At 34.2% G+C, this 20,330-nt stretch overlaps 1 protein-coding gene across 1 annotated transcript; it reads left to right on the forward strand.

Annotated features, from left to right (window-relative positions):
- Positions 1 to 15,612: 15,612 nt before the first annotated feature.
- Positions 15,613 to 17,628, forward strand: LOC120576847 (myb-related protein 315). The gene is made up of 3 exons (XM_039827403.1): positions 15,613 to 15,884; positions 15,991 to 16,120; positions 16,646 to 17,628. Exons 1-3 carry the CDS (start codon positions 15,752 to 15,754, stop codon positions 17,199 to 17,201), a joined length of 819 nt encoding a protein of 272 aa, XP_039683337.1. The 5' UTR covers positions 15,613 to 15,751; the 3' UTR covers positions 17,202 to 17,628.
- The last annotated feature ends 2,702 nt before the right edge of the window (positions 17,629 to 20,330 follow it).

The following is a 20,330-nucleotide window of genomic DNA, read 5'->3' on the forward strand; positions in this document are numbered from 1 at the left end:
ACCAAAAACAGAATCTCAACTTTCTCTCTCCATTCAGTTAGATCAAAACAGAAAAATCATCAAGAACATTCACAAAAAAACCCTAACTTTCCAAAACCGAAAATCAACACAAATTCATCAAATTCATCAGTTTCTTTTCGATTCTCAGAGATTCATCAAAGAATCTGTTGGAACAAAATGTGTTTCACAATGAACCTTATTAAGTTTTGATGATAACAAGGTATTAAAAATTGTCAATTGGTTATTACTAATAATTGTTCAAGTGTACAGGACCAAAGGCTACTCAAGTTATTTCAATAGGTCTTGGAAGAACAATGGAAAGAAAAAGAAATTCTGAGCATCTGAAGAAAACTGCTCCTGAAGCTGAAGTGCTTCTGAAGTAATGACGTCATCAGAAGCAGAAGGTCATCAGAAGCAAAAGTTTTCATCAGAAGCAATATCTTCACCAGAAGCTACGTTTGATCCTTTAATCAAACTAAAGATTCAAAGTAGCTGATTCTCAATCAAGTCTTATCCAAGAAGAACGAAGAATTGAAAGGGAGGTATCAACGGATATATGGATAGCACTGAGCATTTGTCTCTCGTTAATAGAGTTGACAAAGTACAAGTATACAACCACTACCTCCACTACTCTGTTTTCTGTCTACGCTACAAGACAAGACAACAGCCATGCCTGCAGAAGTTGTACGTTCAAGATGGGAATGAATTTGAAGCTTATTCTTCAAAGGACTACACCCAAATCAGGCAAAGGATTACTGGTGGATGATCAAAGGATTTCAAACGACTCTTTAGACGTGCTGATTATCTCAACGTCTCTTTCACACCTCTATATAAAGGAGTGAAGACTTGAAGATAAAAGATAGAGATACATAAATTCAAAAGCGCCAAAACTCTGTCAATTTGATTCTACAAAGCACACTGAATTTCTGCACTGATTTGATACATCTTAGAAATTTAAAGTCTAGAGTCTTTATTGTATTGTATTGTGAACACCACTGGTTGTATATCAAGTGTTCAACTCAAACTCAATTCTCTGTATTTTTGTTTGATCAGAAGTCTCTTGCCTGCATGCTTGAGCATCAGAAGTCTCTTGCTTAGTGCTTGAGCATTGGAAGACTCTTGCGTGTGTGCTTGAGCATTTTTGTGAAGTCTCATACTTAGAAAGTATTGAGCAGTTGTAATCTTTGTGATTATAGTGAAATCTCCTTGGAAGTGCAAGGGGGACTGGACTACTTCCGTGTTGTGGAAGGAACCAGGATAACTGCTTGTGTCTTTGTCTTTCTTTTCTCTGCTCTGTTCTTTTCCGCTGCAATCTGACTCTGATCATTTCATCAGAAGCACTCAAACTGCTTTTGAAGTTTTATCAGAAGAAGTATTTTTTTAAGAGAAAAAGAAAACACAATTCAACCCCCCCCCCCCCTTCTTGTGTTTTTCACCTTCAGAATCTTCATCACTGAATCGTTTTGCTCTGCAATTCAAGTGCGAATTCACCACTGAAAGCGGCAAACTCGAGCACGATCGCAGAGATTTTTTTTTTCAGGGAAGAAGAAGAGGGAAGAAAAAATCGAACCGGTGAAGAAGAAGAACACCGATTTATTTTCGGTTTCAAGTCAGAAAATCCACAAACAGAATCAAATCGAAGTTTTCCGAAGAACATATTCGAAATCTCCAACCGAAAATCACAGGTAAAACTCAAACTTCATCTTTCTTTCTCAAGAACATCAACAAAGGCGAATCAAGTGTAGATCTATGGAGTTCTAAAAGCTTTCATTCAAAAAACTAAAAGAAAGAATCAAAAAATTTCGAAAAACGTGAAGAAAGAAATGTAGATCTATGTTGATTCGAGCTTTGCATGCAAAATCCAGTGCCATATTCGTGTTTAGAACAAAAAAGGATATCCAAAAATGTAAAAATTTTTGAAATCGGAGAAGTTTGTTCAACTCCGGCGGCGGCGCCGCCACGCCGGAAGAACAAACTTCACCGGAGAAGATGAAGATCATCTTCCATATCCGGTTTCCGGCGAGAGAGAGGGAGGAGAGAAGTGAGAGCTTCTCTCACTAGAATGAGAGAAGAGAGAGAAAGGAAAGGAAGAAATGAAAAAAAACTGGTCCTTAAGCCTTTTTATAAACAACTGAACCGGTCCGGTTTATTTCTGGTTCTTTCCCTTCATTCTGAGCCTTTAGATCTAGGGTTTGGCTTCCTGGATCAATCCAACGCTCCCTCCGCATCCGGATCCATGGGTTTTGGGCTTGGGTTTTCAGTTTGGTTATTTCTGCTTTTTTTTCTTATTTCATGCTATTTGCACCCTGTTTTCTTGCTATCTGAACCCTCTGCTTGTCCAATTTTCTTGCAAAAAATTCCTAAAAATTCCTATATGTTTCTTGATGTATTTTTGATACTTTTGTGATGTTTTCACGTGTTAAAAAAATAATAAAAATGTATGTAATATTTTCTTGTTGATTTGTTCGCTTTTTGATTAAACTTGTGAATTTTCTTGCTACAATCCATTCATGAAGTCTTGGCATGATATGAGTGATTAATATGCAATTTCATGATGAATATGTCTCTGATCCTATGTGTGGTTTACTGTTTGTGTGATGAGAATTTTCATTTTTCTTGTTTTGCAAGTAATGTGTGTTTTTGTCAAGAAATAAAGTGCAAAGTATCTCTAGAAATATGTCATAATGCTTGGCTTGTATGTGTTCTTATTATCCTCATATTATAGCTCAAAATCAAACCTCTTTAACATTGCTATGATGAGAGAATTATAGGTCATGTGCATGTCTAAGTGTTATAACCAATTCTAGGTATATTTTGCCATTTTATTTCACTTCATTGCTCTTTTCTTTTTTTGGTATCCTATTCAATTTTGTTTACCCTTTTTACCATTTTTATGCCTTATATTACTAACCATTTCATTTCTGGTTTCATCCATCCCATGAGCATCTCATTTCTTTCATCTCAATTTCTCATAGTTTAGGCACTATTTTTCTTTTAATTTCTATGTTAAAATGTCATGTAATATTTTAGGTAGTTTCAATTTCTCTTTTTAATTTCTTGCAAGACCATAGAATGTAAACTAGGGTCAATGTAACGGACAATGGACTCTCTAATGATGTACACCGACACAAGCACCGACACGCACACACGTTGTATGTATACCGCTTTAGATGTATGCTTAGGAAACGCGATACTTAGAAAAATATCAATTTTCCAAAAATAAGCAAATTCCATCACTTGAAAATTTTTCCAAATAAACCTTGGAGTCAAAACTCCATTGCATTTTCTTTTATTTTCTTAATCAAACTCGAATGAACTCTAATTCCAACTTAGACATTTTCTTTTTTAATAATTGAACCAACTCTTCACTACTTTTTCTCATGCCTTTACGGCTTCTTTCTCTTCTTCAAAACCATTTTCCAAAAAAATTAAAATCAATCAAACACGCAAAAAACATTTTTTGAAAGAGAACTACATGGCATTTTGATCCCTTAAAAGGGTATGTAGGCAAGAGGTCAAAACCTCTCCAAGTCCAATAAAATAAAACTTCAAACATTTTCTCCCTCCATTCTTAACATAATCAACTTCTTTTTAATAAATAGCATTAAAAATAAAGTGTAGACATAAAACTAAGAAAGCGGCTCCTATAGAGTACTATAGTTATTGAGGGTGCCTAACACCTTCCCGTAACGAAAACGACCCCCGAATTGTAACACCCCATTGCCCAAAAGTAATTAAATAACAAATATACATCAGAGTTAAGCACCAAACGGGCATGCTACATCACAAATTCAAAATTCCTTAAATAGAAAATAAAACTATTTAACTCAACATCGTCCATAACTTCAAAAATCATGCAGCGGAAAGTTTGCATTTCAAATAACCACAGCAACGGTTAAAATTCTCAATATAATATCTTGGCATAAAGCCTAACAACAATAAATCAACCAACAAAGGGCCACATCATCAAGTTCCAAAAATTGATACATAGGAAGGAAAAACAACAATAATATAAATAATAATTCCCATCCCACGTATCAGAGCCCTAGACATGATATTGAGCCACCACCAACTACTCAGGATCACCTGCAAGTTACCCATAGGAAGGGCAACATTTTCAAGCAGAAGGGGTGAGATTCACAACAATAAATATAGATATTAAATCTTCAATTGAATCTAACACCCTATAACATCAAATACATCATCTTGCAAATATACATAATTAATTCACAAGCAACAACAACATCATCATAACCCAGTTAACAAGTATGTATACAATGTACATATTCACCAACAACATTATCTAATCTAGTAACAACCACAATCAACAACTAAGACTCATGCAAATGACATGACAACACTGCTAAGACAACACCTTAGACTTCTCAATGGATGCAAATATGCATGTGGTACCAAACAGGACCGAAGCCCTCACCGCTTTTTGAATGGTTAAAGCATTCATCAGGCCCGAAGCCCTCACCGCTGTTGAGCAACTAGTACTCCAGGACCGAAGCCCTCACCGCTGTTTTATGCATATGCAATGGACCTACTTGTGTATATCTACATACAACTGACCATGCAATGCAACTCCATATGACTCCACTTAAACAACATGTATGATTCGATAATTAGCATACACTTCAATCATCATCAGAAATCATCAATTCAGCAATCCAATCAACCAAAATAATGCATAATTACATGAAACCATGCTCAACATTTCAACATTAAATCACTACCATTCATGCACGAAATTCAACACTCAGGAACTGCACAGCTCGCCTCGCGAGCACATCTGCTCGCTATGGCGAGTTCACAAAAACACTAGCTCGCCACGGCGAGTTCAAGGCGAACTCGAGGCGAGTGAAAATCAGGTGCTCTCGGGAAAAATGCCATTTTCTCACCCAAAACTCATTTCTAAGTTCCCTATTCATCTTTTTAACCTAAAAATTCCACCACTCATCATTAAAATCATCTAGGTACCTTAAACCATCCCCAAAACATCTTATAACAACTTTTCAAAAATCAAGTTTTAATCTAGGCTACTCGCCATGGCGAGTTGGACTGCTCGCCAGGCGAGCTATGAAGTTGCTCACTCGCCATGGCGAGCACAGCTACTCGCGAGGCGAGCGATGAACTTCTGTACGGGCAGAAAACTGGTTTTACCCAAAAATCCCATTTTTCTTCCAATCACTCCCCAAATCAGTTTACAGATACATAATTAAGTGTTCTATGCAACCAGAAACCAATTCTAACATCAAAATCATACTTACAAGTTCAAAATCCTGATTTTATCATAAAACCCCAAATTCCCAATTCTCACCAAAACTCTGTTAAACACAAAATCAGAATTCAATAACTACATTCTTGAAGTAAACCTCACCCTTACCTTAGAAATTGCAGAAAATTGCACAACACAAAAGATTCCTTGAGTTCTACTTGCTCTTCTCTCCTTTCTCCCAAACTGTCAGTTCTTACGTACAACTGCTTCTAATCTTTCTTTTCCTAACTTCCCATCACTTAACTCCCTATATTTTCACTTAACTCCCCATTACTTTTAATAAGTATTAAATAACTCCCCAAACTCCAAAATAATTAATATTTCATACTTATTCTAATTATTATTAAATAAACCATATAATAAAATAATACATCACATAAATCACCCAAAATCACATATATATAAATATATATATATACTCCACATAATTCAAATTAGTTAAATATAACAACTAGGGCGTTACAACTCTCCCCAAATTACAGAATTTCGTCCTCGAAATCTTACCTCAAGCAAACAACTCCGGGTACGACTCCCGCATCTTACTCTCCAGCTCCCAAGTCAAATTTTCACCAGTCGCTCCACCCCAAACGACTTTCACAAGAGGTATCTCCTTACCTCTCAAAGACTTCACCTTTCTATCATCAATCCTCAACGGCATAGTCTCAACTGTTAGGTTGTCCCTAACCTGCACATCATCATCCCTCGGAATCACATGTGAAGGATCCGCAACATACTTCCGAAGCTGAGAAACATGAAACACATCGTGCAAGTTCGAAAGATGAGGTGGCAAACCAACTCTATATGCCACAGTTCCAACTCTCTATGAAATCTGACACGGACCAATGAACTTAGGAGTCAACTTTCTCGACTTCAAAGCACGTCCAACACCCGTTAAAGGAGTGACTCTCAGAAAAACATGATCACCCTCCTGAAACTCAAGATCCTTTCTCCGCTTGTCATGGTAACTCTTCTGTCGACTCTGCGAAGCTTTCATCTTTTCCCTTATCAACCTGACTTTCTCAGTAGTCTCATGAACCAAATCCGGTCCCAACACAACACTCTCACCCGACTCAAACCAGCATAAAGGAGTCCTACACCTCCGACCATACAAGGCTTCGAACGGTGCCATACCAATACTCGAGTGATAGCTGTTGTTATAAGTAAACTCAATCAAAAGCAAGTGACTATCCCAAGCTCCACCTTGTTCAAGCACACACACTCTCAACAAATATTCCAATGATTGAATCGTCCTCTCCGACTGACCATCTGTTTGAGGATGATAAGCCGAACTCAACCTCAACTTCGAACCCAAGGCGTCCTGTAAACTTTTCCAGAACCTAGAAGTGAACCTCGGATCTCTATCCGACACAATACTAGACAGAACACCATGAAGCTTCACCACACTGTGAATATAAATCTCTGCTAACTGCGCTACCGAATAACTGATATTGATAGGAATGAAGTGTGCCGACTTCGTCAACCGGTCGACAACAACCCAAATAGCGTCATGCCCTCTCGGAGTGTTCGGTAAACTCGTCACAAAATCCATAGAGATACTGTCCCACTTCCACTCCGGTACATCTAACGGTGTCAACAACCCTGCAGGCTTCCGATGCTCAACCTTGGACTTCTGACAAATCAAACAGGTGTAAACAAACTGAGCAACATCTCTTTTCAAACCGGACCACCAAAACAGTTTCTTCAAATCATGGTACATCTTTGTAGCCCCGGGGTGAATACTCAACTTACTCTTATGACTCTCCTCAAGAATCAACTTCTTCAAATCATCATTGTCAGGAATACAGACTCTACCCCTGAACCTCAGTACACCCTGATCATCAACTTTAAAATCACTATCCTCAGTGTCATCACCTGAAGTCATCAAATCAACAAACTTCAAATCCTCTTTCTGAGCTTCTCGGATACTGTTCAAGAAGTCACTATCAATCTTCAACATACCCAACTGTATACTCTAAGATGACAATTCACAGACAAGGCTCATGTCTCTGAACTGTTCTAGCAATTCAAATTCTTTCACCATCAAAGCAGACATGTGCAAAGTTTTCCTGCTCAAAGCATCAGCAACAACGTTGGCCTTACCAGGATGGTAATTCAAGCCAAAATCATAATCTTTCAGTAACTCCAACCACCTCCTCTGCCTCATGTTCAGTTCCTTCTGGTCAAATAAATACTTCAAACTTTTATGATCACTGAACACCTCAAATCTGGAACCGTACAAATAATGCCTCCAAATTTTCAAAACAAAAACCACCGCAGCTAACTCCAGGTCATGTGTAGGATAATTCTTCTCATGAACACGCAACTGCCTAGAAGCATATGCTACCACCTTACCATCTTGCATCAGAACACCACCTAAGCCCAGCTTAGATGCATCACAGTACACAACAAACGGTTCTTCTGGTCTAGGCAAAATCAAAACAGGAGCAGTTGTCAATCTTCGCTTCAACTCATTGAAACTACGCTCACACTGAGCATCCCACACAAAAGACTTACCCTTACAGGTCAACTGTGTCAAATACATCATCTTGCAAATATACATAATTAATTCACAAGCAACATCAACATCATCATAACCCACTTAACAAGTATGTATAAAATGTACATATTCACCAACAACATTATCTAATCTAGTAACAACCACAATCAACAACTAAGACTCATGCAAATGACATGACAACACTGCTAAGACAACACCTTAGACTTCTCAATGGATGCAAATATGCATGTGGTACCAAACAGGACCGAAGCCCTCACCGCTTTTTGAATGGTTAAAGCATTCATCAGGCCCGAAGCCCTCACCGCTGTTGAGCAACTAGTACTCCAGGACCGAAGCCCTCACCGCTGTTTTATGCATATGCAATGGACCTACTTGTGTATATCTACATACAACTGACCATGCAATGCAACTCCATATGACTCCACTTAAACAACATGTATGATTCGATAATTAGCATACACTTCAATCATCATCAGAAATCATCAATTCAGCAATCCAATCAACCAAAATAATGCATAATTACATGAAACCATGCTCAACATTTCAACATTAAATCACTACCATTCATGCACGAAATTCAACACTCAGGAACTGCACAGCTCGCCTCGCGAGCACATCTGCTCGCTATGGCGAGTTCACAAAAACACTAGCTCGCCACGGCGAGTTCAAGGCGAACTCGAAGCGAGTGAAAATCAGGTGCTCTCGGGAAAAATGGCATTTTCTCACCCGAAACTCATTTCTAAGTTCCCTATTCATCTTTTTAACCTAAAAATTCCACCACTCATCATTAAAATCATCTAGGTACCTTAAACCATCCCCAAAACATCTTATAACAACTTTTCAAAAATCAAGTTTTAATCTGGGCTACTCGCCATGGCGAGTTGGACTGCTCGCCAGGCGAGCTATGAAGTTGCTCACTCGCCATGGCGAGCACAGCTACTCGCGAGGCGAGCGATGAACTTCTGTACGGGCAGAAAATTGGTTTTACCCAAAAATCCCATTTTTCTTCCAATCACTCCCCAAATCAGTTTACAGATACATAATTAAGTGTTCTATGCAACCAGAAACCAATTCTAACATCAAAATCTTGCTTACAAGTTCAAAATCCTGATTTTATCATAAAACCCCAAATTCCCAATTCTCACCAAAACTCTGTTAAACACAAAATTAGAATTCAATAACTACATTCTTGAAGTAAACCTCACCCTTACCTTAGAAATTGCAGAAAATTGCACAGCACAAAAGATTCCTTGAGTTCTACTTGCTCTTCTCTCCTTTCTCCCAAACTGTCAGTTCTTACGTACAATTGCTTCTAATCTTTCTTTTCCTAACTTCCCATCACTTAACTCCCTATATTTTCACTTAACTCCCCATTACTTTTAATAAGTATTAAATAACTCCCCAAACTCCAAAATAATTAATATTTCATACTTATTCTAATTATTATTAAATAAACCATATAATAAAATAATACATCACATAAATCACCCAAAATCACATATATATAAATATATATATATATATACTCCACATAATTCAAATTAGTTAAATATAACAACTAGGGCGTTACAATTACCACCGCATCTTTCGAATTTGCATGATGTCTTCCATGTGTCGCAACTTCGGAAGTATGTTCCGGATCCATTTCATGTGATCCAGAGTGATGATGTGCAAGTTAGAGACAACCTTACGGTAGAGACTTTACTGGTGAGGATTGATGATCGGAAAGTGAAGACGTTGAGGGGCAAGGAAATACCCCTTGTGAGAGTCGTTTGGGACGGAGCGACTGGTGAAAGCTTGACGTGGGAGCTTGAGAGTAAGATGCTGGAGTCTTATCTAGAGTTCTTTGCATGAGGTCTATTTTCGAGGACGAAAATCTTATAAGTTGGGGAGAGTTGTAATGCCCACTTATATTTAATTAATTATTTAATTGAGTCTAGACGAGTTATATTATATTTATATAATATATGTGTTATTTATGATGATTTATGACGATTTAGATGATTTGGATGATTTTGGATGAGTTATGTGATGTGACGATTTTTATGAGGTTATGAGACTTATTTTGTTGTTTAATAAAATAAGATTTGAAAATAAAATAAAATATTTAGTTAGGGGCTGTTTTGAGATTTTAGAGAGTTTTGGGGGAGAAAGTGAGATAAGATAAGATTTTAGAAGGAGATATAAAAGAGAAAACCTAGTTTTAGAAAAACACTTTGTACGTACGACTGTTTTTGGAAAAAGGAGGAAAAAGCCAAGAGAAGAGCAAGAGATACCTAGAGGCTGCGATTTCTTCAATTAAGGTAAGGGTGAGACTAACTCTGCAATTTTATTAATCATGTAATCCATCCGGTTGTAATTAGCAAGAAATATGATTGAATTGGAGAAGTCGAAAGTTAGGTCAAATCTTTAGAATTGATGATTAAACGGTGAAAATTGGTTAGATTGATGTAGAAACCGTCCTTTGACCTTAGATTATGAATATGATGAATTCTGGAATCGAAATTAGGCTTTAAACCATGTGAGATGTTGGATTTTCATGAAAAACTGCATTCTGCCCGAGCCTATATTCATCCCTCGCCCTCGCGCACGATGATCCTCGCCTCGCGAGTGATGAAGTTCATCGCTCGCCACGCGAGCCATTTCCCTTAATTGATTAATATTATATTGATTAATATTGAAAAACTTTTGTTAGTTATGATTGTTGAATTATATTGATTAATATTATTGTTTTGTGAAATCTCACCCCTTCTGCTTGGAAATGTTGCTCTTCGTATGAGGAACTTGCAGGTGATCGAGCGTAGGTTGCTGTTGTGCTGTCGTGAGTGGCCTTGCCTCACTGAGTCCTAGGTTGCTCTGATATGTAACGGGATGGGGTTTATGATATGCATGCTTCATTTCCTTTACGTGTTCATTTATGATATTTTATGATGTTTAACTGAATTTATTTGAGATATTATGATGGGGCCTACGTGCCAAGATAATTTATGATTTTTGAATTAACTCCACTGCGATGATTGAGATATTTTGTTGGAAGTTAAATTGTTATTTAACTGTTTTTAGACTATGTGAAATGTGATATCTCGTTTTATGATGTTTACTCTGATTTATGTTAAGAAATTTTTATGTTGGGAAAACGGGGTGTTACAATAACCCCTTAGTTTATTTTCGACCGTGGCGTTTCACCAAAGGTTTGACCGATTAGTGGAGTTTTAATGCATTTTTGGACGGTTTTGACTGTGGAACACGTTTTATTTGATTGTACTTATGACCTATGACTGATTTAAGGCTATAAAAAGGCTTCGATCTTCAAAATTTTCCTTCATTCTCCACTTCACCTCCTTTCTTACATTTTCTTCAAAAAAAATTAGTTTTTTAGGTAGTTCTTAGGTGTGTCTATGATGTCATTGTCATTGTTGACGTTCATATAACCCCTGCAATTGCATTTCAACTTATGTGGGGGTTATATAACGGTCAACAGAGACTCTTGACATCAAAGAAATACAAAAAAATTCATATCGTTTTTGTCCGGATTATAGTTTTCGGAAACACTAACAATCTGATTCGGATTTTATTTTTCGAACCAGCGGGTAATTTTGGAATTTTTGCAGGGTGCAGGAGAACACATGAGGGTGGGAAAAGTAATAGTCATATAACAAATCGCGCTAAAAGGAAAAAAAAACATTAACATACTAATTCATCATGTCAATATTTGGTGTCTTTCTATGAACTTTGCTATCTATACCCTTGTAAACCAACTATTTCTATATACAGCCTCTTGTATACCCTTGTAAACCGTCGCACCCCAACCTATGCCTAGGGCCGGCCCTATTGAATATACTGTGTATAATTTTGAAGATTTGAATTTTAAACATCAATAATTACAAAGAAATAACACCCTAAAATCATTTCATGCACCTCTTAAAAAAATAAAATAAATCTTGCACTCGATAGTTGTAAAATTTTCTCTCTAAAAGAATTTACATCTACATTTCCAAGTGTTATCCTCCCTCCGGTCACTATTATAAGAAAAAATTAACTTTTTAGATTCATTCAATAAATGATGTGTGTAGTCTATATATGGACCACATACATAGTTTATTAAGGGGTTAAATGAGTAAATAGTCAATTACCCCCCTGAAATTGTAAGTTTCGTCAATTACCCCCCTAAAATTAACAAAATGTCAATTACCCCCCTGAAATTGCACAACGTTAATCAATTTACCCCCTCCATCAAATTTTTCTGTTAGTAAACATGACGTTTTGCAAATACCCCCCTGAAGTTTTACACTTATGTGCAAAATGCCCCCTGAACTTGAAAATTTATATATTTTTTTCTTATCCTTAACTCAAAGATATTAAAGACAAGCAATTAACAGTTAACTTTAATACTTTACATGGCTCTTTCATTCTTAAAGGGGTCTGTTATTTTATTTTGTTTATGTTATGCTATTTAGTTGTTCAATTCTCCATAAATTATAACTTATTTAGATAGAGACACGCGAATTCACAACAAAGTAAGCTAGAGACACTCATTCCTCATGAATAATTATTTCTAACAGTTTCTTAAGATAAGTTTGAATAAAATTATTCTATCTTAAAAATTGAACTAAACATGCATTTTGCTAAAGTAATATGAAGTTATTAATTATGCGTTATTTTTAGAGAATATATTCTTATTTTAAGCTTAAATATTAAAGTTAACTGTTAATTATTTGTCTTTAATATCTTTTGAATCAAGATAAGAAAAAAAAACATATAAATTTGTAAGTTTGGGGGGCATTTTGCACATAAGTGCAAAACTTCAGTGGGGTATTTGCAAAACTTCATGTTCACTAACAGAAGAATTTGACGGAGGGGGTAAATTGATTAACGTTGTGCAATTTCAGAGGGGTAATTGACGTTTTGTTAATTACAAGGGGGTAATTGACGAAACTTACAATTTCAGGGGGGAAATTGACTATTTACTCGGGGTTAAATATGTTTTTGGTCCGTATAATTATCCCAACTTTTTGTTTTAGTCCTTGAAAAAAATTTCATCTTCACTTTTGGTTCCTCCTTTAAAGTTAACTCATATGTAGACTTCATATTTTTGAATAAAATTTTTCAGAACAATTCATAACATTATAAGAATCTCTTCCAAAAATAATTTAGAATTTTTTAACAAAACATGAATGTAATATGAATTTTAATGTTTTTTATGGTTAAAAATTCATATTAAATTTATGTTTTGTTAAAAAATTCTAATTTTTTCGGGAAATATTTTTACAATATTCTACACATTTATGCACAATTTCATTAAAAAAAAACTAAAATTAACTTAAAAATAAGGACCAAAAGTAGAGATTGAGAATTTTATAAGGACTAAAAACGAAAAGTTGATATATTTATAGGGACTAAAAACATATTTAACTCTTTATTAAATAAACCAAAAAAATAAATATTTGTTTATAATAGTGACCGACGGGAGTAAGAACAACTCGTGTTGAGTGACACAATTTATAAAGAAAACACCTTTATTGTTATAGTTGACAAAAAAAAGAGGTACATAAAGAAACATTATTGGCACAAAAAATTGGAGTTATGTAACTAAATTTTGATTATTGGGTTATAAAGTCTTCATCTCATTAAAACCACGGAATGGCCTGCTCAGTTGTCCAAGGTCCATTCGGGTAAAGGTCGCTTTTCCCAATTTATAAGACTCAACAAAAAAAATCTCATTGAATTTGTTAGTAACAACACTTTTAAGAAAAATGTTCTTCTCCCAACAAAAAAAGTTCACTCCCAACTAAACATCCTAAAATACCTCTGCGTGAGTTAATTTGCGCAGGTGTTATACCCAAGTCACGTTGCGTGAGTTAACTCACGTATGTGTTAAACATGAAAAACACTCGCTTAAGTTACCCCACGCTGCGTGAGTTAACTCACATTGGGTATAACATCTGCTTGAGTTAACTCACGCATGTGTTAAACATGAAAAAACACCCGCTTGAGTTAACTTACGCTGGGTATAAAACATGTGTGAGTTAACTCACGCAGGGATATTTTAAAATGTTTGGTTGGGAGTGAACATTTTTTGTTGGGAGAAGAGCCATTTTCCTCTTTTAATGAGGCGGTTTTTTTTTATTCCCTTCGATTTTAATGTAGGTTTTATTTTATTTTATTAATACATTTATTAAGGTGCGGCAAATAATAGGTGGTGGTTTTGGAGTCATTGTTATCATGTTATCAAGTGATATACATATGCATTCTAATTTTTGTTTAATATTTGAAAAACTTAGAGGCCAATTCATATGATAACATGGTCATTTAAATATAAAGTGGAAAATTTAAGAATCACACCATCTATAGTGAAGAAGAAATTTTAAATTCTTACCAATTCACAAAAAATAAATATGGTCATTATTAAAATTTCTTCAGAGCTTGAATCTCAAATTGACCACTTTATATTTAAATGATCATGTTATCATATGAAGTAGCCTCTATGTTTTTCAAATTTTACAACCCGATCATTATAATTTTAAAAAACTTACAAAAAAATTCTTAAAAATTTCAAAATTTGCAACTCCGTCCATAAATCATTAAATACTTGCAAATTGGTTCTAAATTTTTAAGAAGGAATAATTTAACAATTATATTAAAACAAAAACATTTAGAAATGAAGAGAGTTCAAATAAAACATTCGAATTGCCTACAATTTTAATTTCTCTAGAATTTCTAATTACCTCATAGGTCATACTCATAACTCATCTACATTGAAATAGATGTATGTAGTATTCAATATCGACATTTCAAATTCTAAGGCAAATTGATTCTTTCAAAAAAAAATAAATCTAAGGCAAATTGATGAAATTTTTGCAAAGAATCATATTTAGAGAATTTTTTTTAAGTCTTATAATTATGAAATCAAACAAAATTACTTTTGAATGATGACACTCAAATATGATTCATCATGTCTAATTTAAACATATACCTGTCCTTTTCCAAGTTCAATGTACATTTTATTTAAAATTCAAGTATGGTTTTCCTATATCGTATGGAGTCTATTGACCACAAACTTACTTGATTCATGAAGTTTCCAAGTTCTTTCAAGTGAATCTAAGGGTAGAATATTTTCAAAACATTTAGGTCATAAATAGGGAAGGCATCTATGTAAAAGATGAATTTTTGTAGGTTGCCTGTTACGACAAAACTGGCCAGCCTTTAAGGGTCCAGGGAATCCCATCAAACACAATATTTTAATCTTGTTTTAAAAATATTGGTACAAAAAACAGAAGATTTTGGTACCAAATAATCAAATTAATTGTCAACGAGGGGTTCTCACGTTTTGGTTCATTCACCTCTACAATTTCTTTATTTTGTTAAGGTTTAAGTGGACTCTTTCAAATTGTCTCTTACAAGAAGTGGTGAGTACCAAACATTTTTTTAATATGCTTAATTAATGAAGTGGTTCCTTAATTTATTTGTTAATTACATTTTAGTCTATTAAGTTATTAACGTTACAATTTGGTCCCTTTAAGTAATTTTCCGTCAACCAAATAAATTCTCACAGTCAAAACCGTTAAGACGACGTTTAGGCAAAAGACTGACGGTGAGGACTTATTTGAGTAACATATACCAACTTAAGGGACCAAATTGTAACGTTAATAACTTATGGGACCAAAATGTAACCAACAAATAACTTAAGGAACAAATCATTAATTAAGCCATTATAATAACAAAACCTTACATGCTTTTTTAGCTTTCAACTAAAAGTGCTTTCCGACCAATCATTAATCTCCCCCCTCTAACGACATCATGCTTATTTTTAAATGTTTGTATGAACTGGCAGCATCTTTGCTTGAATTTCAAGTATCTATTAAAGTGTCATTCTTTGAATGTCATCACACTTGCTAACTTTTACGTGATATCTTGATATTTTTCAAAGACTTAAGAGGTTCAAAAAAAAAAAAATGGGAAGACAACCATGTTGTGATAAAGTTGGTTTGAAGAGAGGACCATGGACAATTGAAGAAGATCACAAGCTTGTGAATTTTATCCTTAATAATGGGATTCATTGTTGGAGAATGGTTCCTAAACTTGCAGGTAAATATTTTAATTAAAAGTGTTTTTTTTTTTTTTTTACATGATTTTTAGTTGATAGATAAGTTTCATTGAAAAGGTGTTTCTAACATGGTGCATATTTTTGAAGGTCTTCTAAGATGTGGAAAAAGTTGTAGATTGAGATGGATTAATTATTTGAGGCCTGACCTTAAGAGAGGTGGTTTTACTGAAATCGAAGAGGATCAAATTATACAGCTACATGCCCGTCTTGGTAACAGGTACAACAATATGCTTTCTAAAATTTCATTATGCTTTCTAAGGTTTGCATATATAAGGCCCCTAAGTTATTCACAATAGTAGAATAAAATTTTATACATCAACTTATCTTGGTCTAAAAATATGTTGAGTGTATCGTTTTAAATTACAATTGTGGTTATGCTACTGTAAAATATGGATAAATGCAAAGATACAACCACGATTGCAGTTGCAGACACCTCTCAAAATCAAATCGTTATATTGCGGTCGCACTTGGAATTCTTAAGTAGACTGTGATAGTTTGCGGTTATGGTTACATCCTTTATATTGTAGTAAAATGCGGTCATGTGGCCACAATTGCAATGTAGTTGCATAGACCTCTCAAATTGTAATGTTACGGTTGCAAATCACAATTTAAAACTATGGTCGAGGGTTTTAGATCGTGTGTATGCGAAAAAGTGAGAAATATGAATATAGTATTGGTTTTAAAACAATATCAATGGATCGATAATGTATGTTTTTTAACATGATGAAACACATTTTTTTAGGTGGTCAAAGATTGCTTCACATTTTCCTGGAAGAACAGACAATGAAATTAAGAACCATTGGAACACAAAAATCAAGAAGAAGCTAAAGTTCCTTGGATTAGACCCAGTGAACCACAAGCCAATTGAGCAAAAGCAACAAACCCTTGATGATGATAAAAATATTATTAACCAAGAACCAAATATTTCAGAAGAGTTTGAAGAAAATATGGAGATGAAATCTTTGGTAAGTGATGGCACAAAAGAAATGACCAAAACGGAATTGAAAAGAGAAGAAAACAAAGTGGCTTGGGATGATACTTCTGAACTTTTGAACAATTTTGAAATGCTATGTTCAAATTTGGACTTGGAGACATGGATGAGCCAAGACACCAACACTAGTGCAAATTCTGTTTCTAGTTCTTCTGTCTCTCTTGATAATACTAGCCACATTTCTATTGATGAATCCTCTTACCTTCAACAAAATTCATTGCAACAATGGGTTGATAGTATGGATTCATTTATCCCATGGGATGGCTTCAATCTTCTTGACCAAGATATTTCTTTTTTTGGAAAATAAGGAATAAATAACCTATAAAACACTGACGCAGACATAATACTGACACAAACACGTCAACACTGATAAAAATTCGAGAAAATGAAAATATTAACATGTATTATTGACTTGTGTCAGAGTCATATTGATGTCCGACGCCTAAACTTCAGACACACCTTCACTCCCTAAAGCAATAAAATGTAACAGTGATGTATAGAACAGTGACACTTTTATCTATCCCTGCATTTTGTTTTTGGTTGCATTGATGCTTAATGTGATGATGATTCAATATTGAATATTTATATATATTTTTCTTGGATTCAGCTCCTCAACAGCATCCCTCAATTCCACCACATGTGGGGCTCAAGACTTGATAAGATCATCCCTTTTTCTTGTCTCCTTTGTTCCTATGTATTATCAAAGTTGTCACACTCATCATCATGGAGAGTTCAACGTTATTTATTAATTATATTTTTTGGCTCTTCTAATTAAATATTTGTATTATATATATGTGCTTTATTTTATCATGGTCTCAATTTTTATTTTTTAAAGAAACAAAGATTATAACTTCGTACTTTAGCTTCTACTAAAGTGCCCTTCTCACAGACACAATAATAGTAATACACAAAATATATTGTAATGATTGTATATAAAGATATAAACTTGACGTTAATTTATTAAAAAAAAAAAGGCATATTAGTTGAGGTATAGTACTCCCACAATAAATCTCATATTTTCAAAAAGATTTTTTTTTTTAAGAAAAATTGGTAGAAAACCACCGTAATCGAGATCATTTGAATCAGCTATGAGATTAATCTTTGCTAAAATATTTACGTTAGCTAAAAGACAATAGTTTTTCACGCCTCTCAATAATGTGTCATGTGGGCATCGATTCTTGGTCCTCCCACACAAATTCAATTATACTCCCTAATTAACTCCTTATCTTCACTTAAACTAATCCATCCACCCTTCTTGTGAGTGTAACTCAGTTGGTATGGACAATGCATAAAATATATAAGGTCTGGGTTTAAACCCCAGCCACCACAAAAAAAAATAATCCATCTGACCTAACTATAAACACTCATTGTAAAAAAAAATATCACTAGATGCATATATATTTTTTTCCTGAACATAGTAGAATATGAAAGGTCAAATATAAATATATCTATGCATAAATGGTACTAATAGCAGTTTATACACAAAATGTATGCAATCACACCACTAACTTCTCATAATATATGTGAAAAAGGTTAATAGATGCTCAGTAAAGGACGTGGGATATTTCTTTAATTGATGTGACCTTAATATTTAGGAATTGCTTAATTTATGTGACACTTATTGAGTAGTGGAGAGTGTTATTCATATTATATTATAGACCCAAAGTTCTTTAAATACTTAAACATGTTGGGACAAATTGATGACTAGTGCAACATTAAGATGATCATTAGGCAGCTAGCTTTAGATATCATTTATTAATTGGCAATATTTTGAGTGTAAATGATTGTGAAGGAATCGTGCCAAGCACTGAAAACGATTGTTCTTGAACCATCACAATTTTCTTTTACATGCAATGAATCTGTGTGCAATCAAGTTGTGGAGAGTAACAGGGAACATGAAATCCACGTTGGAATAATTTTTCACACTAGCATTACTGTTGTTCTTTGTTATGGTTCCATTCCATCCATTGTCAACGATTAAACAAATACTTGCTCCGTCGTTAATTATAAGCATATTTGACTTGTTAAGGTCATTCAATTAATAATGTATGCCGTTAATTATGAACCACATACATCATTAATTGAATGAACCTTCTTTTTTTTAGGGAAAATTAATTAAATGAACCTAAAAAAGTCAAATATGTTTATAGTTAACGACGGAAGTAGTACTAAATACAGACAACAGACGAATCCAATATAGTTATTTTTTCGAGAAATTGCATTCATTGCCTTTGGGTATCTTTAGACTTTATTTGAGAGTATAAAAGGGAGAGTGGAAAGGGCATTGAGGATGGAAAATAAGAGAAAATAAAACTTTCACATTTTTTAAAAAAATAATTTTTTGAAAAGAGCAATAAGTTAATGTTTATAATTAATATATTTTTAATTATAAAAATATTATAACAATATAGATTTAGAGAAATGATATTTGAACATCCATTTTATGACAACTTTTGTGACAACTTTCTCTCTCATACTCACATTACTTTTTACTTTATCTCTCTATTGCTTTGGTTTTCGTGCAAATACCAATTTTTTCTTTATAAATTATGGTTGTCCTAAAAGTTGTCAACCAAATGGTTGTTCAAATAACACTTCTCAGTGATTTATTTCGAAGAATTCATATAAACTCTTCTAAATCCTCCTGAAGCTTAGTTTACCCAAATTAAAAATAAATAAATTTTAGGGTTAATAGTGTTTTACTCCCATGTAATATAGGTCATTTCCGGTTTTACCCCCTGTAAAATATATTTTTTGGATTTCGTCCTTGTAATTTGAAGATTTTTGATTTTGGACCTTCATGAATTTTGACAGTACAAAATCGAAGATATGGCAGGGGGTAAACCGAAATTTGCTCAAATTAACAGGGGTTTAAACCGAACTTTTCTCAAATTATAAGGGGGGTAAACCTATATTTGCTCAAATTACAGGGGGTGAAATTTTCTATGAAGGTCCAAAACCAAAAAATCTTCAAATTTCAAGGATGAAATTCAAAAAAAATATTTTACAGGGGCGAAAACCGAAAATGACCTATATTACAGGGGGATAAAACATTATTAATCCTAAATTTTATTACGAAGAAAATTAAGTCTTCCAAAATCCTCCCCTTTAAAAACTCTTATTGTCACTTCATCTTTTTTTTTTAATGAAAATTTCTACCCTACCTTCTGTTCCAAATTTGCAAACAATGTCTTGAAATACACCAACACCCCTATTGCATTTTAATAGACTTTTACCCTTTACCAAATGATAGAAAGACCATGTTACTTTAACAGCGTTAAAACTAAAACAGTCACGGTGTTTCTTTATTTGATGGAAACTCCCGTTGACTTATTTAATTTTTCATACGTGTTTCTCTTTAGGCTCCTCTCAATATCTAAGATTCCTTTAGTACACATATCCAGTAATTATCTATTGAATGTTCATTTAAAAAAAA

Source organism: Medicago truncatula, chromosome 7, assembly GCF_003473485.1.
Source record: "Medicago truncatula cultivar Jemalong A17 chromosome 7, MtrunA17r5.0-ANR, whole genome shotgun sequence".
Classification (NCBI taxonomy): domain Eukaryota; kingdom Viridiplantae; phylum Streptophyta; class Magnoliopsida; order Fabales; family Fabaceae; genus Medicago; species Medicago truncatula.

Excerpts from the sequence above, each read along its gene's own strand:
- LOC120576847 (XM_039827403.1), top strand. The coding sequence starts at position 15,752 with ATGGGAAGACAACCATGTTGTGATAAAGTTGGTTTGAAGAGAGGACCA. Across the intron at positions 15,885-15,990 it reads AATGGTTCCTAAACTTGCAG|GTCTTCTAAGATGTGGAAAA; the intron begins GTAAATATTTTA and ends ATATTTTTGAAG. Across the intron at positions 16,121-16,645 it reads CATGCCCGTCTTGGTAACAG|GTGGTCAAAGATTGCTTCAC; the intron begins GTACAACAATAT and ends ACATTTTTTTAG.